This window comes from Ambystoma mexicanum, chromosome 9 (assembly GCF_040938575.1).
Source record: "Ambystoma mexicanum isolate Mex_15411 chromosome 9, UKY_AmexF1_1, whole genome shotgun sequence".
In the NCBI taxonomy this organism is placed as follows: Eukaryota; Metazoa; Chordata; class Amphibia; order Caudata; family Ambystomatidae; genus Ambystoma; species Ambystoma mexicanum.
The window spans coordinates 388,979,885-389,006,216 of record NC_090931.1 but is presented as its reverse complement, the minus strand read 5'-3'; the positions used below and the strand labels follow the sequence as shown (position 1 = coordinate 389,006,216).

Here is a 26,332-nt window from a genome sequence, read left to right as displayed (position 1 = left end):
ACACGCCCATAGGCGCAGGGGTTGATGTCTGAAGGATACAGATCGGACACACTCTTCTTAAATTTGGCACAATACAATTCAGGAGATATCATAGTGTAGGGGGATCCTGTGTCAACTATCAATTCCACAGGCACACCATTTAGGCACAGGGTGCCCATGCAGCCTTTCTTGTCGAACCCACACTCAACAACAAACCCTCCTTTACCTTCGCACCATTCACCAGAGAGGGACCCACATAGCTAACCACAGTGACTTCTTCGCCCTCATCAGCTGATTCTACCATCCTCACGGTTTCCCTGACGGAAATGGTCCCCTTGCACATTCGGGCATAATGCCCCCTCCCCTTGCACCTCCTGCAAACCACACTAGCAGCGGGACACTCCTTGGACCCAGGCACATGTCCGCGCCAACCACATCTCTTGCACACATCCTTTTGGAGCGAACGTCCCCTTGGAGTCTGTCTCTAGACCTAGCATCATCACTCCTGCGTGGTTGAATCATGTGTACGTTGTCGTTCCTGTCCACCATCTCCTTCACGCTTTTCCTAGACTCCTCTATGGCACGAGCAATTTCAACCATGTTCTCAAGAGGAGGATTTTTCTCTGTCCATAATCTCTCCCTAACCTTGCTGTCACTTGTTTTCATCATGATCTGGTCACGGATGTATTCATCCGCCACACCCGTGAATTTACACGTTGCAGTGACATGACTCAATACCTTCGCCAACACCTTGCGCTCTTGAAAAGAAAGGCTACCTCTCAAGGACTACATTGGCCTTTTTGCCAAAACGCTCCTCTAACTTGTTAAGAGCAGTTTCATATGCAAGCACAGGCCCTGGCGCAGTGTCACCACCCTCTCCGCCATCAGAAGGAGGCGCCCGCACACAGGTCCCGGGCAAATGTCTAAACACTCTGAGACCCTCTGTGCCAAGGCAATTCAGCAAGGCTGTCTCCTTTATCGTCATCAGATAACCTTGGGCCCCCAGACGCCCTTAAGTAGACCTTGAAGGTATCTACCCATAGTTCCCAGGGAAAAGAGGGCTCCCCAGGGTTGGGTAAGAAGGCAGGGGGCGGAGGAGCATTGCTATGCTGCATGTTGATGATTTGCTGTGGTTAAGTCACAAAATAAAACTCAGAACAGTCACAGGCGCAAGGACTCCTGGTTGTAGAACACTAATTCACTTAAATGCAGAATCTACAGACAGAATGCGACGAGCAAGAACGAATCGTGGAGTACTGCCACCTCCAGTACCGTCTCGGTAAGGAGTAAGGCCAACTGCAAGCAGTCCAGCGCTGCCTCGCGCACAACGAAGCAGAGGCCGCCTGGGCCGTATGGGGTTAATGTCCATGAACGAAGGAAAGCAAAGTCATAGTAATATCAGCAGGGGGCGGGGTTGCTTCGGCTGGCACCGCCCCCAACAGACCAAGGCAAAACTTTCACAACGCTCGCACGGCGTAGACGGGGAGGGCACTTAAGAGGGGAAAGTCCCGCTGCACCCGGAGCAGCTGTGGCTTCTAGGCTGGGAACGGAAGACAGCCGGGTACCCCTATGCAGACGGTCCTCTGTGCGGGAGCTCGCAGTCTCCTGGAGCTGCTCCCGACGCCGCTGCCTCTACGCTCCAACTTCCACATAAAGCGCGGCTGCCCTCACCTGCAATCCATGACTACGGCCGCTGGCCGCCGCGCTCGACCCAGGGAGGGGAGCGCAGCTTGCAGGCAGGAGCGTCAGTCGGAGGAAGCTTCAAAGGTGGGGGCAGCGGCAGGCTCCATCCTGGTCGGGTAGCTTGGGCTTCAAAGACGCGCAGCATGTTTGAGCAGGGATCACAGGCCAACGACGCTGGCAAGGTCAAGGCGCGTGGGTGGACTGGCTGGTCACTCGTCGCCAGTGTAGTAATGAGGAATACACTGCGGGAAGTTTAGTAACTCCTTTATTTGACCAGCCAGAACCAGCGTCGTCCCTGCTCCCTCAGACCCCAGCAACTGTCCTTTTCAAATCATCACACAGTAAACAATGGAACATGGAGTGTGGAATTCCACCGCAGTGGAATTCCACTCCATAAACATAAGCTATTTACAACGCCATACTATGCTAAATTCTGCCTCACATATCCGGCACTAAATGAAAATTCCAATTGCTACCTCCTATACCGTGTAATGCCATATTAGCTCAGGTTAAGCCTCTAGCACCATAGTATATGGAAGCTAAAGTGTCACAAATGCAGATTCGCTTAAGTACTGTCTTTCTGCCAGGCAATGTGTTTAAACTTGTTTGCGCCCCGCGCCTTTTAGTTTTTTTGTTTAGAGCAAACGTAATTGGATAATTGTTCTCAATGTAAGACATCCGGGAAAATGGGTCCCTGTTCAGTGAGGGATTTTCCCAGCATCACACGTTGGTTAAGTGGAGAAGCTGAGAATCGTGCCCTTTTCCTGCTTCCAGTTATCCAGTCGAGCACATCCTCTACCATCTAATTCTTATTTTTACATCAACATACTAAGATTTTTGCATTGTGTTCTTTAATGGGCCTACTCTGATTTTTGTATTTAATATAAGAGGGATGTGAAGCACCAAGCCACTTTCATTAAATGAATCCGAAGATCTATCAAAACATAGTGGGTAAAACATGTATGGTGATGGGTGCAGGTGGTGCTCGATATCTAGCAGTGCAGTAAGCACTTAAATCACTGAGCTCTCCCCATCCACTTTTGCATATTACAGACTCAAGCTCATTTCCTAATTGTACATATGAATGATAGATGTGTCAGTTTGCATTGAATTCTTTCTCTCCTTTCTCTCTCCGCACTGTTAATTCCGATAAATGCCAAGTAAAGTGCTATTATGGAAAATGTTCATTTAAACAGATGGGCAAAGTGTAGTGATTTAGGGAATTAGCTGTGGCCGTGGCTGCCACTGTATAAGCAGTCATCCTTTTTGAAAAAGGACAATGGAACCAAACGAAAGTGATACAGGTAAATAATTCTGTCAACTCAACTGTGCTAGCGGTTACTCTCAGAACACTGACCCAGCTCTTGCACTTTAATTCCATCTATCTTCCACATGAGGGCATCACTAACGCAAGCCTCAGTATTCATGCATGGATCAACATTTGTAGACCCTGTTTGTGATCTAGAAATGTCCTGTGGCTCCTGGTGTCTACTTTTGATTCCTCAGGTCATCCTCGGGCATGCAAATTAACTTGTGACGTTAACTCTCTGCTTGCATCACTTGATGCATTTGCTCCTCCTTCGCCAGCGATTGCTTATGCTTACTGAGCAATATAATGTAATATGGCATTTGTATGGTGCCTATTCCCATTAGTGGTGTATAAAAGTGCTGTAGTTGAACACCCTTGGGGGACCGAAGTCCGTGCAACAGGAGATTGTCAGGGGAGTATAGAATGTATGTGGGCATTTTTAGCCAATTCGAAGTTTGGGTAGGGGTGACCAAGTCCCTGTCACGTTATAGGGAGAGTATGCAAGTCCAGGAGACTGATTGTGTCCAGCTAGCCCGATTTATTTTATTATTATTTTTTTTTTTTTGTCGTGGTACTTAGCTGCACTCTAATGGCAGAGGTCTTGTGCATTGTGCCTTCAGGTAGCGTGTGATTGCATATGCTTGCGGCCGTGCTAATGGCTATGTTCCATTGACATGGAGTGTGATACGTACCAGAGTTTTTCATTTTGTTTCTGTTGTGCTGGAGCCCTTTCTCTGCATTGCTCAGTACTTATTTCAGGGTCCCTTTGCTTCCCTAACCTATAGACAGGGTTAAAATATCAGCGGTGCAAAGGGTTCGTCGGGACGTGGGAGGCAAGAGCCGGGTCTTGAGGACCTTACGCAAGGCTACGTGATCCTCTAAGCGGCAGATGCCGAGGGGAAATCGCATTCCATAATTGTAGGAGCCTGGACAGAAAAGGTGGACCCCCTCCTCTATTCTGTCTGATTGGAATGGGGGGTGACTAGGAGGAGTGTGGTCCCCTGATCTCAGGTTTCTGTTGGGTATGTACGGGGTGAGCTTGTGTTGTAGGTGTTCTTGGCCTGTCTTGTGCAGAGCACAGTAGGTGATGCACGTAGCTTTGAATGTGGAACATGCTCCAACAGGGAGCCAGTGGAGGACACATAGGGTGGGTGTGTTGTCCTCTCCGGGGCCTAGGGCTAGGACGAGCCTAGCTGCAGTGTTTTGGACCCTTTGAAGTTTTTTGAGTTGAGAAGCAGAGGTGGCCAGGTATAGGGAGTTAGTGTAGTCTAGGCGCGATAGGACGATATTCGTGATTGCAGCTACTGTGTCGATCGTACATTCCAGTTTCTTTACTTAGTTGGAGGACGGCCGTGGGGTGGCTTGGGGGGGGGGGGGAAGAGGGCAGTCTTCTCACAGATCATGATTTCAGTTTTTCTAGGGTGGAGGAGGTGGTTAACCATCCTCCAGTGGTCGATTTCTATAAGTCGAGGCTGAGATGGGGGTTGGAAGAAGTCTTGGGGATATTGACAATGGTCATGCTGTCTGCATAGCTGTAGCAGGTTGTCATGAGCGAATGAGAGCTGGGATGGAGCGCAGGTTGAGGTTGAAGAGCAGGGGGGATATGGAGCCGCCTCTGGTAACCTGTGGTGACAGGGCGGGGTTGTCAAGGAGAAAGGAGGAACAAGGGTGATGAGTGGTTTGCGAGGAAGGAGGAAATGCACCTTAATACTGTGCCCCTAATGCTGAGTGAGTGGAGTCTGTCTGTGAGGGTGCGGTGGTTGATGTTGTCAAAGGCTGCCGAGAGGTCTAAAGTTAACGTTGTTTATTATTTATGACCCCTTATGCTTGTCCTCTAGATGTGTCCTAATTCTCATTTAACTTTGTGCTTTTGGGTCAATCTATAATGTCATTTGGGTGTATTTGCTCAGCATCAGTTGGCTTGCAGAGCCAAAAGTAGCTGTTGGTGTCAAGCAAACTAGGCTCCTTTAGACTGCAAGCAGGAGCATAATAGCTCCAGTTCCCCTCAATTTCGAACCCTGGGGATGAGACGATATTGTGAACATTGAGAGATCTATACATTATTACATGTAATTTTTTAAATGTAAACTGATATTTAAGCTGTGTGTATTCTCAAACAGGAAGTGGAACCCTGTATTTGCCCTTTTATTTTGCTCAATGGCTAATAAATAAGTGTTTGCGACATCTTGCGTATAGTTGGCCGTTTACATCTGGGCATTTAACCAACATAAGTAATTGTGTGTGTGTGTCTCCGAGATAGGACTTTTGGTCTTGCCTTAATCCTGAAGCTGGGCGGAGTTGAGAAGGTTGAATTCGGTGAAAAGGCAAAGCTTGTGAGTAGGTTGTTCGGACAATTTGTTATAAAATGGTTGTTGGAGATAGATGAGTAGGAGGGGTTCAAGGGAGGGTTTTGTGAACAGGGGTTTGATGTGGAATGTCTTGAAAGCTGCTGGCAGTAGGAGGAGTTCAAGGGAGGGTTTTGTGAGCAGGGGTTTGATGTGGGAAGTCTTGAAAGCTGCTGGCAATGTGCCCGAGGGACAGAAAGAGTTAATGATAGATCTTGCATGCTGCCTGCACAGGTTAAGGAAAGAATATCTTTTAGGACAGTGGCAGGGGACATGTTACATGGGGATGCCCACAGACGGCTGCCGACAAGTAGGTTCAGGAATTCAGGGGGAGAGAAGGAGACGATAGTGGGTTTTGGGAGTTACTGTGAGGTTGAGTGTGCAAGTGATGGGGGCGGGAGCACTGCTAGTTAGCGCCGATGGTGCAGTTTCTTTCCAGTGCTATTTTGTGGAAGTGGTCACAGAGGGCATCGAAGTGCTTGGTAGTATGGAGGGGTGGGCGAAGTGCAGGGCGGGGCCTTGAATTCTGTGATCATCTTGTGGAGTTCCCTGCTGGTGATGGGAGATTTTGTTCCAGTAGGAGGATATTTTGGCCTTCCAGATATCTGCCTTGTAGGCTTTTATCTGACCAGCGTACGCAGCTCTATTCTGGGGAGAAGGGTCAGCCCGCCATCTGCGTTGCAGGGTGTGGTTTTGTGTGTTGAGGGATTTAAGAATAGGGGTGAACCATCTGGGGAAAGATCTTCTGTTGAAGGAAGATCTGAAGGGGGTGAGAGGTCTGAGGGCATTGGAGAGCCATTGGTCAAAATGGCTGATGGAGAGCAGAGCTCCCTGGAGACAGATTGGTTAGGGAGTCAAGCAGGGAGTCGACCAAGTCAGGAGTTACTGTGGCCTTGTACCACCCGGGGAAACTGGTGGACGGTCCAGGGATAGTCGGGTGGGTTGGAGGATTTGATGTGGATAGCGTGTCTTTGGCTGCATGGTCTCTCCGGATTAGTGATCGGGGGTGGGGGGCAGAGTGATGATCCGATTGGGACAACTGAAGATTTCATCTACGAGGCATAAAATAAGCAGTGTCGCGGAGCAGTTTGCTATGCAATTCTGTAGGTTTGCTAATTAAATTGGCACTTTTGTAGCAAAGTTAGCTATTTAAATTACCCTGTTCAATTAAAACACAGCTCATCCTGCATTCCTCTTGCCCTTCAGAGCTCTCTCTAGCCTCTTTTCTCTGTTCACTGCAGGTTCAAAGGGGCTAATGGCGAGAGAGTGCAGCAGTAATCATCCCCTTCAAACGGTCTGTGTGGGAGTGCTACGCACATTTTATTTTTCAAATCATTGCTAACTGTATCCTGTCTGCCAAAGACCACTATGTGTAAATCATTTTTTTTTAAATGGCTTTCAATTCCTTTTCTAAAAATATGATAGGTTACATACACTGCATTGTCTCCATGCTTTACAGTGAAGTGCATCTAAATCTCAGTGTCAACTAGATTTCATTTGTTGGGGAAGATGCATCATATTGACGAGTGGACACCTTTGAAAATGTCCATGACCACGCAGCCAAATGCTTTGATGGCAAACCTAGTCCTGTGGCCTGCTGGTTACATACACCATGTTGGTTTATACCCGCAACTATGAAAGTGAGATGGCTGCAAACTACAATATTCTGCCTAGTTTGCCCAGTTCTCTGCCTGCTATGCCTTCCACTCTGCTTAGTATTTTACATAATGAATACACAAACTAACTTGATATTTAATTAAAGTAGTGATCAATAGTTTAATCCATTCTGTACATCTACAGACCTACTGCAAAACTGTATACTGTAGTTGGCCTCAAGAGCTCCCTTTGCTCTATGATTATGATTGCATTATATATTTGCACCCACAGTAGAGAGCGGGCCAAAATGTTTAAGGGCCTTTTTATCATATCTATTTATTTGTATCCAATCATGCAGCTACCCTTTTTACAGACACTCATCCAGGGCTCGCACAGTATTTTCACCACACTCGCATAGACGAGACGATATTAAGAAGGGCCAGTACCATTTGCAGGGGATGTTGGAAACTTATTTAAACTTTACATCGTTTGCAGTAAATGTCGGATAAGTTTCACTGTGCATGGCTGGCCACTGGGTGGCAGCACTGTTCCAAACTAAAGTGGGTTTGTGGTGACATGCACCATTTTACAGAAAGAATTTGCATGGCCTGACTTATCTCACTAATGTCTTACTTCAGCGGTATACAAAACTGATGTATTGTTGCTCATTTTATATCTTGGATAAAAGTATCTTCTGGTGGCATTAAAAACATTAGTACAAAATTGCTAATCAAATGGGTTTGTTTGCTAATCAAGATAAATTTAATTAGCAAACTCTGCTAATCAATTTTTGAAAACTAATTTATGCCTTGCATCTAGGGTGCAATGTCCCTGTGTGTGGAACCTGATACCGATTATCATGTAAAGGGCTTCCAGGTTGTCAAGGAGTGGTCGTGTCATGGGGTTAAGCGGGACATCGAACCTTCGATCTCCTAGCATGGTGAGAGAGGGGTCGGTGAACAGGATGGCTGCTAGGGAGTCGATGAGGGTATCGGCAAAGTTTCTGTTGTAGCCGGCGGTCTGTATATGACTAAGAGGAGGGTTGATGATGCATAAAGGAAGTGAAAAGAACTACCTGCAAAGAAAGACTGCACAAACTATTTTGTTAAAATAAATAATCTAAAACTGCACTTTTGTTTTAGATGTTAGAAATGGAGAAGTGTGTTACAGTTAAACCCAGACACCATATATGGTGGACAATGGGCCTTTCCTACTACCTGGTTCCTGAAACATTCATCAATATTCAAAGGAAAGACTACACATCTAGTGATTGATAATTATCAGTGTGTCCTCTCTTATAATGGATGAAAATTCCCAAAGTCATCCTGTGTATTTTACATTTGTGTGTGAAATGTATATGTTTTAATATGAATTTGAAATGGTTTTGAATATAATCTTTATATTGTCATGTAAGAGGGCACATCCATTCCTTAGGACTTCTAATGATATGAAAGAGGACACACTAATAGATCTCAATCATTTACTGTGCATATTGATACATAGAAGTTTGAAGGGTCAGTACCATGAAGAATAGTCCATTTAGATGCACAAAATAGCTCCTAGCGTTCATGGTTTAACTTCCTAAAAAGGGTAAGCAGGCTGCGACGATGATGGTCTCTCTGAAGCCTGGTTCTTCACACAGATCCCGTAGATCAGTAAACTATTGTGTAACGTAGACTTTTAAAAACAAACGCTTTCAAAATCAAGGCACGTGGCTGACATACTGCCACAAAAAGAATTTCACAGACGTCACATTTTCATTGGCTTCATTGACCACCTAAAATGTAAGTGACCAATCTCTTCAAAAGAAAATGATGACTTGAAGCATAACCTTGCTGTGGGGTGCGCAGATGACTCTTGGACCTCCTTTCAGTGCCCGCTTTAGAAATTGTGAATGCAACACTTGTACGTGTCTGGAGTAGCAAGAATTGGAGGCGTTGTGTAACTGCACCACTGTGTGTCAGGTATGGTATAACAGTAAATTGTTCAAAGACCTTCATGGTTGCTTAAAAATTCAGACAAAGGTACTATATTATAGCTGTATATCATAGAATTCATGTTAATGTGGACAAGAATAGTGCTTCAAACAAAGGATTTAAGGAGAAGTGTACCTTTTTAATCACACAGACCTCTGAATCCAGACATATTTTCTGTAGGTTCCTACTTAAGGTACCCACTCCTTTTATTCATCAGTTTGGACTATTAGGTGGCACTGAAAGCGTTACTTTTTTGAGCAAAAACTATTTGAATGTGGGCTTTGAATGAGGGTGTGTAATGCTTTTCCAATTCGTGGCCTCTCTCATGCCCCACCATGGCCCGACTCACTCTGCAGGGCACACTCTGGATCTTCTGATCTCTTCAGACTTTCCCCTTTGATCCCTCTCACCACTCTCCTCTCCTGGAGTGATTTCTCCTTTGATCGCATCTCACCTTCTCTACCCCTCAAGCCAACTCCAGCACTGCCACCTACCTTCTCGGTTATCTGACCCATAAAGCTTGCGCCAGCACTGCCACCTTCTCACCCCCTCCTCCTCCTCCTCCTCCTCCTCCTCCTCTGGCTGACTCGCATCCTGACACAGCCCTTTCCATGCTCGACTCTGCTATATCTGATACTCTCAATGCTCTTTCCCATGTCATGAGGTTCTGCTTGAAACACAAAGCCAAGTGCAACTCTTGGTACGACTCAGACCTCGTCACCCTTAAACGCAAGTGCAGGGTGGCTGAGAGGAAATGGTGTGCTTCAGGTACATCCTCTGAAAAACTGGCCTGCCGCCTGTTCCAAAGGCAATACCGGCTCTCTGTCTGCACCAAGAAGAGAGCCCACATCCAAGCCTGTGTCTCCGCAGCATCTAACAACTTGGCCAAACTCTTTAAAATGTAAAAGCTGGCCAATCCTGCTGTATTCTCTACCTCTCCTGTCCCCTCCAAACCCTTTGCACGGCCCTGGCTTCTCATTTCGTATCTAAAACTTGGGACATCCTGTCTTTTCTCTCTCCCTCTACTCACTGCTCTTCCTCTGGCCCTTCTTTGGCCACCTCCCCCCCCCCCCCCCCCCAAACTCCCCTTATCTGCCTTTCTCCTCTGACAAGGTTTCTAGACCAGTCTGATGTATGAAAGTCTCGCCAAAATGGGTCTCCCCCAGCCCCCCCCCGTTCCTCCAAAACCATTAAGGACCACATTGACACCTTGGCTCCTGCTCTGGTTGATTTCTGCAACCACTCCTTCGCCACTGAAGTCTTTCCCTCTCCCCTGAAGCATGCCTTGTGCACCCTCTTCTTAAGAAACCCGCTGCCGACCTTTCCTGTCCGGTTAACTATTGTTCAATCTCAATCACTCCTTTCCTTAGCAAGCTGGCCATCTCCCAGGTTAATCTTCACACTGAATCTGTTGGCTGTGTCCATGACCATCAGTCTGGCTTCAGAGCTGCCAGAAAGCAGGGAAACCGCTCTCCTGAACATCCGTGAAGACCTGCGCTCTAACCTTGATTTCGGCACCGCCTGTGTCCTCCTCTTTACTTGTTCTCTTCTACCTTTGACACGGTCAACCATGCGTTCTTGATCAGCCGTCTCTGTGATAACCTGGGAATCACCGTTCAGGCCCTGGCATGGCTGACCTCCTTACACTCGGATCGACCTCCCAGGTCCAACTTGGGTCCTTCCTCTCTTCTATCTCTACCTGTGGTGTTCCCCAGGGGTCTAACCTCTCTCCCTGGCTGTTCAGCCAATACCTGGCACTTCTTGCCCACCACATTACTGCTCTCTGCCCCATCTTTCAGTGCTATGCGGATGACACTAAATTAATTTTCAGGCTCCCTTTCGCCTCCTCTTCTTCCATCTCCGACTGTCCGCCATTCAGGACTGGTGTGCCGGCAGTGATCTCTAGCTTAATGCCAGTAAGAACGAGATTCTCCTCATCGGCACACCTGCTCCCTCCTTTCTTGTCACTCTCTGGCCAGCCTCTCTTGGCCCTCTTCCTGCTCCCACCTGCGAGGCTAAAAACCTTGCAGTCCTCTTCGACTCCACACTTTCCTTCTCTGGTCACAAATCTGACCTCTCTAAGAAGTCCCACTACCAGCTGCACCTTCTCATAGGTATTCTTTCTTTTCTCTCCTTCCCCCAAAAGCTCACTGTCTCTGGAGCTCTGGTTCTCGCTAGGGTGGACTATTGCAACAGCCTCTTTCTAAATCTGCCTGCCTCTACTCTCCTTCATCTGCAACTCCTCCAAAACCGGACTGCAAGACTTGTCTTTGGCCTCAAGCCCAGGGATCATATCTCTTCACTAGCTCCCAGTGGCAGCAAGGATCAAGTTGAAAACCCTCTGCATTGTCCACAAGGCCTTCTGGGGCCTGGGCCCTCCATATCTTCAACTCTCTTACTAAATATCTGCCCCCTTTCGCTCATTGGCCTTTATCTCCCTCAGGGTCAGTTGCTTCTTCAAGCAGCAAGTTGGTGTTCGATCTCTTTCTTCTGCTGGGGCCTCCCTCTGGTATAGCCTCTCTGAAACTTGAGGAGAACCATCTCCATTTCCGGAAGCACCTAAAGACCTTCCTCTTTGCTTCGGCTTTCTCTCCTCCTCTCCCCTGCTGATCTCCTGACTGAATCTGCTCTGGTTACCTCTGCTCCACACCTGCACTGCCCCATGGCAACCCTTGCACTTGGGGGACTGTTTCTGTATTTCTACAGCCCCTACTCACACTTAACCCCTGATGTCTGCTCTTACCCTTGCACTTGCCACCAGCTGGCTGCACTTTTAATTCTTGTCCTTATTTATTTTACTGTTGCCCTGTGTACTGCACTGCCCCTGCACTTGCGCGATCTCAATGTCACCTGGCCTAGTAGGATTGCTGTCTGTCTTCACTCTGTTCCCCCCCCCCCTTGCCTCGTTGCACATTAAAGCACTTGTGTATATGTGCGTTATAAATGCCATATCATATATTTTGAGGAGGACACACAGTTAATTTATTGAATTCCCTCCCATTCCCTGCCCGTAGCCATACTAATCCCTTTGGCTAATCCCACCCATTCGTACCCATCTCGGATCTCCTTGAGCTCTTCCATGGAGGCAGCCATCTTGGATGACTGTCTCTAAGGAAGCCCTCTGGAAACAAACCAAAACTAGTAGCCATCTTTGAATAGGAAAGATACCAACCATCTTCCAAATAAAATGATACATTGAATCATGTGAGTATAATCTTTATTTTTTTTAAAAAAAATTTTAATAGCTAAAATAATACTTTCGACAGCAGTAATTATGTGTCCTTTCTGTGTTTTCAGTTCCTTGTTTAAAAAAAAAAAAGATATATCTAGAGCTGTTGCTCCTTTTTAAAACAGTTTTATGTATCAATGTCTTAGAACACAAAATCGGCAATGCTGTGATAACATGTCATGTAGTGCGCAAACACTTACTGGCTCAATGATTGCGTCTGTTAGCTGAGAAGGGTCATCCAGATGCTTGCCGCGCATGGTCCCACAGTCCGACTGGTTGTGCTCGGTTTCACGCGTAAATTGTCTGGCGCACCCCACCTCTATTTGTGTGTTTCGATGCATTCCCTTTTCTTCCCTGCCAATCAGACATGAAATTGGAGAGGATCTCAGGGTTTTTACTCCCGAGATCCTCTCCGACGTGAGCACTGTTCTGTGTGTCCACAGGATTTAGCTTGCACTTAAGATTTCTAGCTGGTTCCATGTAATCTATTACCAAAAACCCACATCCCATATATATTTTTAACCCCCCCCCCCAAAAAATGTTATGGGTTTTTTCGATAAACAATTCATAGTAAAAAGAAAACAGTGAAAAAACGTCCTGCGATGAAAGGCCGTTGTACCTTCTAGCTGGCGGTATGCGCCGTGTTGCCGACAGCGGGGAGCTAGAATTCCGAGGATCGAGTGAACACAGGCTAGTGCTCACTGATTTTGAGCACTGTCCTCTGTGTGTTCGCAGGATTTTGTACACAAAACACATTGTAACTGAAAAGACAAATATATAAATACTTGCGTGAACCAAAAATTAGTATGACAGTAACTTTGTTTTCCCTATTTGGAGCAGAAGAATACAAGTATATGAATACAAAATGAGGTCCGCCTAAACAATCTTCTATGCAGCAGCTTTTGCCACAAAAACAAAACTCTGTGACGATGCTATCTATTAGTAAATGTTATGGGCCTGATTTTGAAAAGAAAATTCAATGGGGAAAATCAATGTCAATGCTTTCAGAATAAATGAACTGCTTGTAGAAGTGCCTTCTTACCACTTGGGAACAGTCATTTAAAAATTCCACCTGCTTGAGGGATGGTAAGCAAGCATTTCTGTTGGTTTAGGGTAATGGGTGGCTCCCCTTTTCTCAGCAAGTGAGTCGGCTAGGGAGACTCTTCGTCTGTTCTGAAGTGCAAAGACCACATAACAGAGCTGCAAGGTGTGGCTGATGATTATTGCAGGAAAGGCATCCCTGCAACATGTTTGCAAGTTAAGCTTGATTTTGTGCATCATAGATTAGCCACCGCCTTGATTGAAACATAACGGAGCTTAAATGTTCATCTTCCCCACACCACCCAGTGAGCAAGGTGTGTTTCCCCTCCCACCCCAACAGGTGACTCTGAGAACCTGATGAAGACATGAGGTTGAACTCTCGTGTCTTCACTTGAAGACACAGGAGACTTAAACTCTCCTCTAATACCCTCCATGGAATAGTAGAACGGAATGCCCGTAAGTGTGCAGGCTCCGCTCCCGGAAAGTATTTCCGGGTCAACCAAAGGTTACTTGGCCATACCGTGATGAAGGTAGGTTTTATGCCAGTTACCTGCACAAACAACGGCAGTGAGACTTGCGGGTCTCCCAATTCCCCCCACCCGCAATCTTAATGGCTTGCTTGTGCAGCAGCGGTCTCGGGTGTAGAGCTTTCCCGGAATGGACATTCTTAAAGCAGGTACTACATGCAGTTTTCTCTTGGCAGGAGAAAACTCAGAATCTCAGGGTTTCTTTTGTTGCAGTTAGCAGACATCGCTGGCCAATCTGGAGGCTTGCCAGTGTTTTGGGCTCATGTCCAACCTACTTTACACCAGGACACTGATTCCCCACGTTAACAGTGCACCTTTGCTGCTGCACCAAGGCTGCTTCCCGATAAGTGAACATACATAAAGGACAACCAACATTGGACATTTTTAAGTGGAGGTAGGAAGTACGGTTGCTGCGCTTAGGATGTGCCCATTATTGGTGAAGTGCTAAAGTGGAGGCAGAGGAAGCGAGGGACAGAGGCAGCTTAGAGGCGAGGTAAACATGTTAGCTTTGCTAGCTAGGATAGGTGGCTAGGTTGAGCTAATACTGCTGACTGAGCACAGAATGCCATCTATGCGTCACATGTTTGAATCCCATTGAAGTGGAATCAGGATTTCATCCATCTGTGATTGACCATGTGTATAAATTATTAGGCATTTTGTAGGCACTGCTATTAGATGCCCACAAAAGCCCAAGCTGTTGGCTTTGCCAATGCTTGTTTTTATTGAACACTTGCTCTTATCTTCAGGTTCAGTAGACCACGTGTACTGACATGGGTGAATCTAATTGTAAAATGTAACTTTATTGACCTATTCAAGATTCGCAACAAAAGGGGTTTTCCCCTTTTCTTGTTAACCAGGTAATTAAACTTCTGTTTTCTTGAATGACCTAATGGCAGAACAAATGTACATACATTGGACGTCCTGAAAGCGATTGTGTCGTTTAGATGGAACTAAGGGATTCATTAAAACTAGTCTGCTTTTCTGACATTGAGCAAAGCAAACAGGAATGCAATCGAGGCAGAATTGGCATTCTGGATTGGGCAATGCATTTACAATAGTTAAAGCAAGCTAAACGCGCGTATTCCACAAGTTAAGGGTGGCACCAGTGAATGGTTCGTCTCCTTATTGAACCTATGTAGTGCAGATGCTTGGATTTACAAAAAATTCTTTCACATGTGGGATAGGCATTTTTAAAGGTTGTTTTTAATGATTTTTCATACCTTCATCTCCTCGCAAGACTGCTTACAGTTGCATATGTTTTGCTAAGGATGTGCAAATCTGATGTGAAAATGCTACAAAATGGGCTGTAATGATGATTTTGCAGCATTACGCTTGTTTTGTATTCACATGCTACCCACCCAATCTCTCACCATAGTGAGCTTGAACAGAACTGTAAAACAAAGGAGGAAGAATGGGAATTAAGAAATGGGCTTTAACAATGTGCAATGCAAACCGGCATAAACAAAAAAGGAAAACACTACTTCAAGGAGCATTGTTGTAAGCTGATCAGCGTCATATCGAGGTCTCCTATGGACTCCCAGGACCACCCTTTATTTATAATTTTCTTTTATTGACAAATTTAGAAACCAAGTGAGTTGTGTGAACCAATCCACTAGGGTGCATGCTGTCTAAATTGTGTGTTAAAAATTAGTAGTCCGTTTTTTTCCCTTCCTGTATTCCCGTTTTGAATGAGTAATCGGAAGATGATGATTTGCGACCTGTCACTCTGTTTAAGCCATGCCGTGCCAAATAGTTTGCAGCTAGATTGTATACTGAAAGTCCTACTTCTGCCGCTACTATGTTTATTTTAATTGTATTTGTTTATACTTTATAATCCTAAATGTTTCTAGGACGAATGGCTGGAAAGTTGCTCGTCTTCTTTTGGGACGTTCTTTCTTTTATTCCCAGAATACGCTCTAGCCTCCAATCCCATCAGCGCATTACATTTTGGGCATACAGCCAGTGAATCAAAATTTAAAATGGTGAATATTTCGTTGGATAACGTTGGGAGGGGGGCGGCGTTCTAGTTTATGGAGACGCTCTCTATTACCATTCTGAGTTTAGCTTCTAAGCTGTGGTGGCACCTGCTCTTAACTTTGTTATATATTTTCATCTTTGACACTAAGCTATTTGGGACCGGTGTGTAAGATGGACGAATTAATTGCTTGCATTTTTTTTGTTTTGTTTTAAATAGTGATTAACTTTCTTGTCTTGCAGGGCACCAATGCGGCCAGTACAACAGCCTGTAGCACGTGCACCAGTGCCAGCGGCTCCAGCACCTTCTGCAATGGCTCCTGCCACTGCTGCCCCAAGACAGCCGGGTCTAATGGCACAAATGGCCACCACAGCAGCTGGTGTAGCAGTGGGGTCTGCTGTAGGGCATACACTAGGCCATGCAATGACGGGAGGCTTCGGTGGAGGAGGGAACTCTGAACCAGCAGCACAAGATGTCACATATCAGGTAAAACTAGGGTGCTATTAGCTAATATATAATTCTATAAGTGATGGTGGGACTAAAGCGTTTTTTTTTTTTGCACTATATTTCATTTCTCTGAATATTCTGGCTTCTACATGAAGATTTGCAGTTTAATAAAAAAAAAACGGTGAAAAGTGTACCATATGTCTTATATCAAGTGATCTTTATCTGGAGCTTGTTGATCCAGAGGCACCTCTGCAGTAACACTGAACACCCAAGTCTTTGTTCTTTAAGTTGCATTTTAAAGTTCTTAGGTTTACTCAGTTAAGATGGAGGATTCCACGGAATCAAGTGGGGCATAGTTATTTCTCTTGCTTCTATGCATTGCCAAAGAAGGACCAGGCAGGATGGAGGAGTATCCTCAATCTTTCACATTTGAACATGTGTTTGCCTAAGGAGAGATTCACAGTGGGCCCACATTCTTTAATCCCTGACGGACTGGGCTTGGCTGCGCTGTGACCTCTAGAAAGTGCACATCCCAATCTGGGAACCCTTCCTCAAATACCTTCGATTTTTCTATAACTATTCACTTTGTCAGTACAATCTCCCCCTTTTCAGGCTAGACAATAATGGACTCCTTACATTTTCTCATGTGTTGCCCAAAAGGGATACATAATTGTTTGGCTGAGTCACACTGTGACTTTCAGTTGCTGCGTTGGGCCTCACTGTGAACAAAAAGAAATATTAGAAGTGCCTTCTGGGGATGTTCCCTTAGGCACCTTCCCAAACACCCAGAGTTAATGTTGCATAAACGTGTCTGACAAGGGTTGTCCTGGGGGAGACTAAAGTAGATCCTGGGAGCATTTGGTCTCAAGCTAACCAGGCTGTTCTAAGCTACAAGCAGGCGCAAAATAGCTTGCAGCTTCTGCCATTGTTGAATCCTGTTGCCTTGCTGATGGCTGCATCCTGGTCATGAGTGTTGATGTGCTTTGTGAGATTGTAGAGGGACGATTCTCTCTTCTAGGGGATACAGTGTGGGTACGTTCTGGGGTAATGTGGATGTGGTTGGTTTGGTGTAGTGTTCCTATTACCTTTTTGTTGGCTTTTTCTGGAAATGGGCAGCCAAGTGAATGGGGTTTCACATGATCTATTTATACAGCTTACCTGAGGCGGGGTTTAGGTTTGCACTTATTGCATGTCCTAACTAGACGGAACAGGAATTGATTTGGTCTGCTCTTTACTTCAGATGCCCGGACAAGGGATACCCTGAGAGCTTGGAGTTTAAGAGGGGAAGGATGAAGGTGGGCAGGAAAGAGCTATTCAAGATGACCAATGACTGAATGTGGCATAGGTCATGTGAACTTGATCCTCATGGGCTAGCTCACCAACTGTCCTTCACAAGAGCTTGTACTTGTGCCACAATAGTGGGTCATCTTTTTATATATTTTATTTTTTTATTTGTATTTAATCGTGATTAACAATTTTTACAAACTTGGTGCATGTTTTCCTTTGTTGTCACATTTCCTTTCCTTGCTAAGAAATGCGGCCTTGAGGAGCTCTGTCCTCTTTGTACCAGTTTTGATCTGTGGCCTTTCCGTCTAGGTCCAAATCGTACAAAAATGTAGCTGTTGCTAATGTCAGCGATGTAGAATCCCCGCTCATCATCTGATTCCACCAAACATCGTCAGTTGTCGTCTGATGTTTGAGTCTGTGTGGCCGAAGATAAATTGTTCTTCATTTGTCTGTTCCTGGACAGAGAAGGAGTAGATGTTGCACTGTTTCGATATTTTGTGTAACTGAGCAGTAACGGCATATGTTGTTTTCGGAAATGTAAGACTTTGTTCGTCTTTAGGACGTTCAGGCGTGCTCTTAAAAAGATTGATCGCAAGTGTTTATTCGGAGATTTCTTTAGATAAGTTCTCACCTCGTCTATTTTTTGAGTGTTGAATGTCAGATGTGACGAGGATATGTATTCACTTGCTTTGTCCGGTGTATCAATCCATTCTAGAGTTTTCAATCTGTCCTTGATTTTTCCAGGGATTCGGATTCTTTTGATGTCCCATTCCGAACACCCGATTTCTTTTTTTTTTTTTTTTTTATTACATTTTTTATTTATTTATTTTCCGCCAGGTCGAGTTGTTTTTCGTACCAGGCGGTCAGCATCTGGGTCTTCTCGCTTACCATTTCTCTGTAGATGTCTAGAATTTGCGGGCGAGGAGTTCTCAGTATTTTTCCCAGGAATAAAAGACTGTTTCTTTTGATCACGTATTTCATTGAAGACAGACTTGGCTCTCGTCTGATTACTACTATAGGTGTCGAATTAGGCAGCTTCAGTACTTTACGCCAAAATAGGCCCTCAAGTCTGTCCCACAGTGTGGCAGGAAGTTGTAGCACCGCTTCCGCTCCGTATGTTATCGCCGGCGTGGCTTTAAGCGAAAATTTGCCATATTTTCTGTCTAAAATCAGAGCTTGAGCTGCAAGGGTTTTTGTCCTTGCGAAAAGGTGTTCCTGCATAGAAATTTCAATTTTGCTGCGGCAGATTTTGACTCCCAGGTATGTGAAGCTTTCTACTGTTTCCAATTTCTTGGAATTTACGAACCAATGGTGTTTTTTTGTTGATGTTTTTGGCTCATCGATGATCATGATCTTCGTTTTGTTTGTGTTGATATCCAAACCGTTTGTGTTTTTTGTTTTTTTTTTTTTTTTTTTTTTGTTTTTAGGTAGGCTGAAAGGCTGTCTAGATGGCGTTGTAGACCGATGGCAGTTTGGTCCAACAAGATTATATCGTCGGCGTAGAGTAACCTTGGATTCACCTATTTTGGGAGGAAAAGAACGGGTGTCGTTTTCTAAATCGACAATGTCGGCCATATAGGCTTTGTACAATGCTGGGGCCAAAGGGCAGCCTTGCTTGACTCCTCTTGGTCTTTATAGCTTTTGACAGCAGGCGGCCCCATTTAACCTCACTCTCACTGAAGTTTCACTATGTAGGGCTCAGATCGGTGCTATTATGGAAGGGGGTGCATTTTGATCTTTCTAGTTTCTTCCACAGTCTTTTTATATTTACCCGATCAAAAGCTTGCACTAAGTCTATGGAGGCTATGAATGTTGATGATTTGCCTTCCCAAGCTCTTGCCTTCAAGATACGAATCATCATGATATTGATAGATGTTGCCAGGTTCTTTTCAAATCCAGATTGGAACGGGTCTGCCGTTTTGGCTCCTTTTTGCCATTCTTGCAGACCATCCAGAATTAGTGATCCGAATAGCTTCCCTATGACATCCAATAAAGCTATCGGCCTGTAGTTCTTTGCTTCACTCTTTAAACCCTTTTAAAAAATTGGGACGATGTTAGCAGTTTTCCAGGTTTCCGGGATAGATCTTGTTTCAAGGCATCGATTGAATATCTCCATGATCAAAACTGCCCAGGATTCGGGGTCCTGTTTTAGCTGGGCATTTGAAATTCCACCCGGGCCTGGCGCTCCTTGAGTTATTTTAGGTTTTTTATTTTTTTCACAATTATTGCTTTGTTGTAAGTGATTGACAGTCACTCTCGGCCTTGTTTGTCGCTTCATCTTCTCCAGTGGTTTCAGATAAGTTGCTAAAATGTTGCACCCATTTTTCCTCGCTGACACTATTTGAGATGGTCGTGTCCGTTATCGCTGTTGAGTTTTTAACTAGAGACCAGAAGTCTTTGGAAGATCTTCTGCAGACTGCTCTCAGGATAGTCTCTGCATCATGTTGGTATAACGTCCTTCGATGATTTTTCAGCCACGATTTATAGCCTTTTGTATGTTCTAATGCAAGGGCTATATTTTCCTTGGATGGGTGTTTTTGTACACGTCTTGAGGCTTTTCTTTGCAGGGCTCTCCTGGTCCTAAGTTCCTCGTTAGATTTATGAAGATGTTGGTGATCTAGACCGTTTCTCATCACCCTAGGTTGTAGGTAGGGAACTAGGAGTGGACAGTAGTCCAGGGATGCTTGACTTTGATTTTCGTTTTCCGTTTCCTTCTTTTGGTTATAAGCCATCGTGATGGAACTGATGGCTTTTTTTTTGTCAGTTTTAGTCGGTTTCCTTGAGCATTTGTTTCTAGCTGGTATGACATTTCCTTTGGCGTCTTTTTGAATGAGGAACACGTTGCTGTAAGTAGATTGTGGTCACTTCTGGTTGTTTTTAATACTTCAAATGACTCCATTAGGGTGTACAATTCCTTTGAGGTGAAGATATAGTCGATGGTACTTTTGTATCCGGATGTTTCCCATGTCGCCACAGGTGGGAAAACTGTTTCTAGGGAATTTAGGTTGTGCAGGACCCGCAAATCCATTAATTCTGACCAAGGACTACCTCTTTTCTTCGCTTGTAGGTTGTGATTAGAGTGCAGAGTAGGGCGTCTATCTTCTGTATCTGGACAGCTGGCATTTAAGTCTCCGCAGATCAGTGTGTGATTCACGTTGAACTCAGTTGTTGCCTCAGTTAGGATCGTTTCAACCTTATTTATGTAATCTTTGGAGATCGCCGCTGGGTTCCAGTAGATGTTAAGAAGTATGAACTTGCATGTTTTGCTCACTAACGGCCTGCAGTGTTTGTCCCATTCTAAGATTATGGCTTGTATAAAAGCAGATGATACCAAAATTCTGTTTATTCGCAGGCTCCCTCCTGTGCGGACTGCTGTTAGGAGGCTCGATGTCGGGCGACCCGTGGGCCCTTTATGTGCTGGTGAAAGATGGATCTCGAAGCCGTCTATGCTAGGAGGTAATTGAAGCCAAGTCTCTTGAAGGCTTAGGAGATCAAATAGGCCTATGTTGATCTCTCCAGCCTGAGTGAGGTGGATATGTCCTCGGGTATTCCATGAGCCAATGGTGAGTTTTTGAATCACAATCTTCTCCCCAGATGGTTCTATGTTGGTGCTCATGGCCACATTAATTGGTTGCTATTTTCTAGAGTATCGAGCAAGCGCTGTGGGTATCCATGCCAATCTATTTGTTTTTTTAATTCGCTTTTTGCTGTCCTTCTTTTAGCAATGTCGGAGTTGTGATCTTTGTTCTTTCTATTCTTAGTTTGCAAGTAGATCGGTCCGACCGGTTTTCTGGACCTATTTTCCATCGTGTCTCTAGTCGCCTCTTTTTCCATGGTTTGATTTCTCTTTTGTTTTTCTCGAGACTTGTTTTTTTCCATCGATGTTGTGTTTGTCGAGTCTTTCCCCTGCTGGGCCATCCTTCCGTTGTTTCGGGCTCTTTCTATGTTCTTTGTTTTAGGGAAGTCAAGACCTCTTTCTTCGGCCATTGTTTCTCAAAGAAGTATCCACTCTTCTCGAGGTCCCCAGCCACCGACAACAAGAGATTCTTTACTGAGTGAGATGTAATGTTTTGGAAGATGCTATCAGTGCGACGTTTGTGAGCAAATTCTACCACTTTTATGTCAATGGTTCGAATGTGGTCTTCTTTCGTGGTTTTTTCGACAATCTTAACGTTGCTCTTCTATTTAATAGTATTCTGTCTTGTGAGCCCGGCTGTTTTTCCAGTTTCAATGTTCTTGTTTACTTACTTCTGTGAGTAAAGAGGGCTGATGTTCGTGTTTGGTTGAGAGATGAGGCCGTACTGGAAGTTCTTAGTTGATGTTTTTTGTTTTTGTCTGAGAAGTTGGCTTCTGAGTTTTTGCGTTTGGTAGAGGAGCGATATCTTCGGTCGTTGGAGTAAGCAAGTTTTACTCTGTTTTCCAGATATTCTCTACTTTTCCTTTCCCTATTAGGCATTCTTTCGCTATATTTGGTGTAAAGTAGATTTCTCAAAATTTATACCTAATAATAACCTCAGGTTTTCTGGCTGTCATTTATTGACTGGGTAGCCATTCAAGAACCTGGGATTGGCGCAATACAAAATCAAAAAGTACTGTTCGTACAGGAGCACACCTTATTATCCTAATACTTTCGACACGCCAAAATAAGTATTTAGAGAGAACTGGGGGGGTTGGCAACTCAACCCTGACGCGAGGTTGGATACAATGAAACGGGAAATGGTGCCTGAAGAGTATCAAACACTCCTGTCCCCGGCACATCTTATTGCTGAGTATGTCAGCCAAAATTAATTTATATTCAGTCTATGGATGTTTTCAATGTTTGATTTTTTTCCAAAGGAAATTTTTCAAGAATTAAGTTAAAAGATCAATTTAATGTTGCAGTCGTATGTTCAAAATTAGGCCAGCACAATGCATTTAGGGGAAAATGTTCCATTCATAAGGTGCATTTCTACAATATAATATACATGCTGTCAGTAAATTCCTCAAAACCGGTCGTATATACAAATCCTTCTGTTCTAATCTTTTTAGCTTCAGATATATAAAATGTGTATATATAATACAGGCTAACTCGTGTGAATTAACAGGAATTATTAATTACATATGAGTGATATAGAGGGTAAAAAGTCAAGAGGCCAATAACCCATGACAAGTTGTCTTAAAGAGAGGAAGACACTGTGATTAATTATCCATGCAGGCCACCTTACAGATTCCCAATTGCCTATATTCTTGTGGCTCCAAACCGATGTCTAAAACAAATCTAGTTATACAGATGAAATACATTCATCTTAAAATTATAGAAACAAGGGGAGACCCCTAGGAGGTAGCTAGTGGAATTCCTGTCTGGATAAAAAACAAAAAAATATTGTGTATCAAATGGGCCAGTTCTCAACAGTAACAAAGACTTGTGGTGAAAGAAAGTGCCTACCTTTGAAATGGTATTACAAAAGACTGTCAGAGGAGTGTCCATGCATGAACGCAACGGAATCAGTAAGGCAGTAAGATACAATGCGGGGCAGTGAGAACAAGTGCCCCGCCGTATTCCTAATGTGTACTTCACAAAGCAGACTGTGGATGATAAAATGATCTAACCTGATCTGGTGTATGTATGGGAGCTAATGATGCGTGCGAGTCGCCGCAGCAACTGGTGCTGGCAATTCTGTTGTATTTAAGGTTGCCATGACAACATGTTCATGGAAATGACTGACAAACTGGTGAGGATCACTAGTTCGGTCTGCATTGTGATCAAGAATGCATGAGAACAAGTGTAAGTAAAGGATGACTAAGGAAATGAACATGTATAACTGGCGTCTGCAACTATGTTGTGTATAGAGTAGCCATGGTACCACGTTCATGTACATAAAGAACAGACTGGTGAAGACCACCAGTTCGGTCTGTGTTCTAATACAGGATATATACGGACACTGTGTAAGTTGCGAGTGACTAAGCAAATATGAAAAAGAATATAATAGGACAGCAAAGACTAGGCTCTTAAATGGAAATGAGAGAAAATCAATAAAGTATAATGTGAGGAAAAAAAAGTAAAGTTGCCAGCTAGGGTAACCTATTGGAAACGCAAGGACTACTCCAACACGTAAGGAAGAGCCGTACTCCACTGTGTATATCTAATCATTGAAGGACAACGATTGTGGGCAATAGTAAACTAGATGTCCTGTAAGAACTGCAAAGTGGAAAAGAGATGAGCTAAGAGGTGAAATGATAAAATATATCGCACCATATAATTAATACTAGTATTATGATTGGAGTTCCAATTGAGATCAGTATGCTGAATTCAGGATGAATAAGATATGTATCTGAGTTAAATCCATCATCTTATTAGTGTACAATTTTAGCATTACAAGTGTATCATTAAACATACTAAATTAATTACAAAAGAACACATTTTCAATGAATCTCATACAATCGAAGTAAACGCATCCTGGGGGAAAAAACCATTAAGAGAAAATGTAGATAATCTGTGTGTTTTCTGGTACTCTAAGCGATCACTGTATTATTGAGAGATGATGTAATCAAATGAATCAGATGACTAAATACACCGTCCTATTCAATATCAGAATTTCAAGTCCACATTGATTGTGTGTAATCCACATGGAAATCTAAAATAGACCATCTAAAATAAACTTATACAGTGACAAAATACAAAAGGTATTGTAACAATTCTAATAGTAGCTCCAGTCCATCAAAGTAGGAGTGCTTATCATTCGTTGTTAATCTTGAAAGCAATGTAGGTTGAATTCTTCATTCATCCTTAGGGATGTATTGTATCCAATAGGTGGATCCAATACATCTCTCTGTAGGCGTTTATTGATTTTGTTACTTCTTCTTGGTGAAGTCTGAACCACTTTCAATATCATGCATCTTATCTGTGATAGATTGACGATTTTCTTTTAAAGTGTCTTGCCACTGGTGATTTGACATTGTGTGTGCATGTTGGACTTCGGTTCTAGCCAACGCTCTCTTGCTGATCTAATCGTTTGCCCAATATATAGAAGGCAACATGGGCGTTTTATAGCATATACAACTCCTGTGCTGTTACAGGTTGCAAGTCCTTTAAAGCAATCTTTTGCCCTGTATGGGGGTGTTGAATAGTATGTCCTTTTGATATTATTACAATTACTACATTGTAAACCGGGGAATGTACCTTTCTTCCATGTTGTCAGGGTTCTCTGATTTTCAGTTTAGTGAAATCTTAAAGAAAGTAATCTGTCTTTGAAGGTTCTACCTCTCATGTACGCAAATATGGGAGGTTTAGGGAATAGTCTCAGTAATTGTGGAAATGATGGATGTTTCCAATTATTGCAGATAATCCTGCATAGCTGTACACTTTGTCTAGAGAATTCAGAAATATACGGAAGTGAAATTCCCTTGTCTTTAGGCAGGGGATTGACTACTAACTTCCTGTCAATTGCATCAGCTTTCTGTATAGCTCCATCGACTACCTCTACCGGATAGCCTCTTTCCAAAACTTGTCTTTTGTTCTGTTTATTAATTCTAACAATGTGGTATTTGTAGGTATTATCTTCACACAAAGACACTGGCTATATGTTAGACTTTGCATCATCTGTCTGTGATGGAAACTAGTGTAATGTAAAACATTGTTGACATCATTGGGCTTACGATAAACATTTGTCAATCTAATTTTCAGTTATTCTAACTTCATCCAAAAAATGTAAGGAGGGTCTCCAATTTCATACATGGATGTATCTCATTAAATAAGATATTCAACCATGCCATCCAGCTCAACCGCCTACGTGATAACCTGGGTATTACTGATCAGGCCCTGGCCTGGCTGACCTCCTTCCTCTCCAACCGACCCTCCCAGGTCCAACTTGGGTCCATCCTTTCCTCTATCTCACTCTCAACTTGTGGTGTTCCCCAGGGGTCTGACCTCTCTCCTTGGCTTTTCAACCAATACCTGGAACCCCCGCCCACTGCATTGCTGCCCTCTGCTCCAATTTTCAGTGCTATGCGGATGACCCTCATCTTGTTTTCAGGCCACCTCTTCTCCCTCTCTCATCTCTGACTGCCTGCAATTCAGGTGTGGTATGTCGCCAATGATCTCAGTAAGACGGACATCTTCCTCATCGGCACTCCTGCACCTTCCTTTTCTGTCACTTTCTGGCCGGCCTCCCTTTGCCCTCTCCCTGCTCCCACCTGTGAGGCGAAGAACCTTGGGGTCATCTTCGACTTCACGCTTTCCTTTTCTCCACACATCTCTCATGTCTCTAAGAAGTCAAATTACCAACTGCACCACCTCAGATGTATTCTTCCTTTCCTCTCCTTCCCCCCAGAAGCCCGCTGTCTCTAGAGCTCTGGCTCTCAGCGGGCTGGACTACTGCAACAGACTTTCTAAACCTGCCTGCTACCACACTCTGCAAGTCATACAGAACAGGACTGCAAGACTTGTCCTTGGCCTCAAGCCCTGGGATTGTATCTCTCCAGCCTTGAAATCTCTTAATCGGCTCCCAGTAGCTGCAAGGATTAAGTTCAAGACCCTTCGCATTGACCACAAGGCCTTCTGGGGCCTGGTTCTGCAATACCTTCAACTCTCCCTTCGGAAATACCTTCCTATTCAAGCTCTTCGTTACTCCACCTCTCTAGCGCCAGTCGCTTCTCCAAGCCACGACTTCGGGGTAGATCTTCTTTGGTGGGGGCCTCCCTCTGGAACAGCCTCCCTGAAACTTGAGGCGAGCCATTTTCGGTTCCGTTACCACCTCCAGACCTTACTCTTTGCTTCTGCCTTCCCCCTTCCTCTCCCCTGCTGATCTGTCTGTTTCTGTACTGGGCACCTGGCTGCCCTCCCAGCTGCATACCTGCACTGCCTCCTGGCAACCCTTGCACTTAGGCCTGTATCTGCAACCCTACAGTCCCTTCCTGCACATATTAGATACTGTCTGCACCTTATTATTGCACTTGCCAC

General features: G+C 44.4%; 1 protein-coding gene across 1 annotated transcript in view; it reads left to right on the top strand.

Annotated features, from left to right (window-relative positions):
* Window positions 1–26,332, top strand: part of CHCHD2 (coiled-coil-helix-coiled-coil-helix domain containing 2) — a 108,715-nt gene that overhangs the window by 4,807 nt on the left and 77,576 nt on the right. Inside the window, exon 2 of the mRNA XM_069614872.1 lies at window positions 15,903–16,146. Coding sequence (XP_069470973.1) covers window positions 15,903–16,146 — 244 coding nt within the window. The remainder of the gene's footprint in view (window positions 1–15,902; window positions 16,147–26,332) is intronic.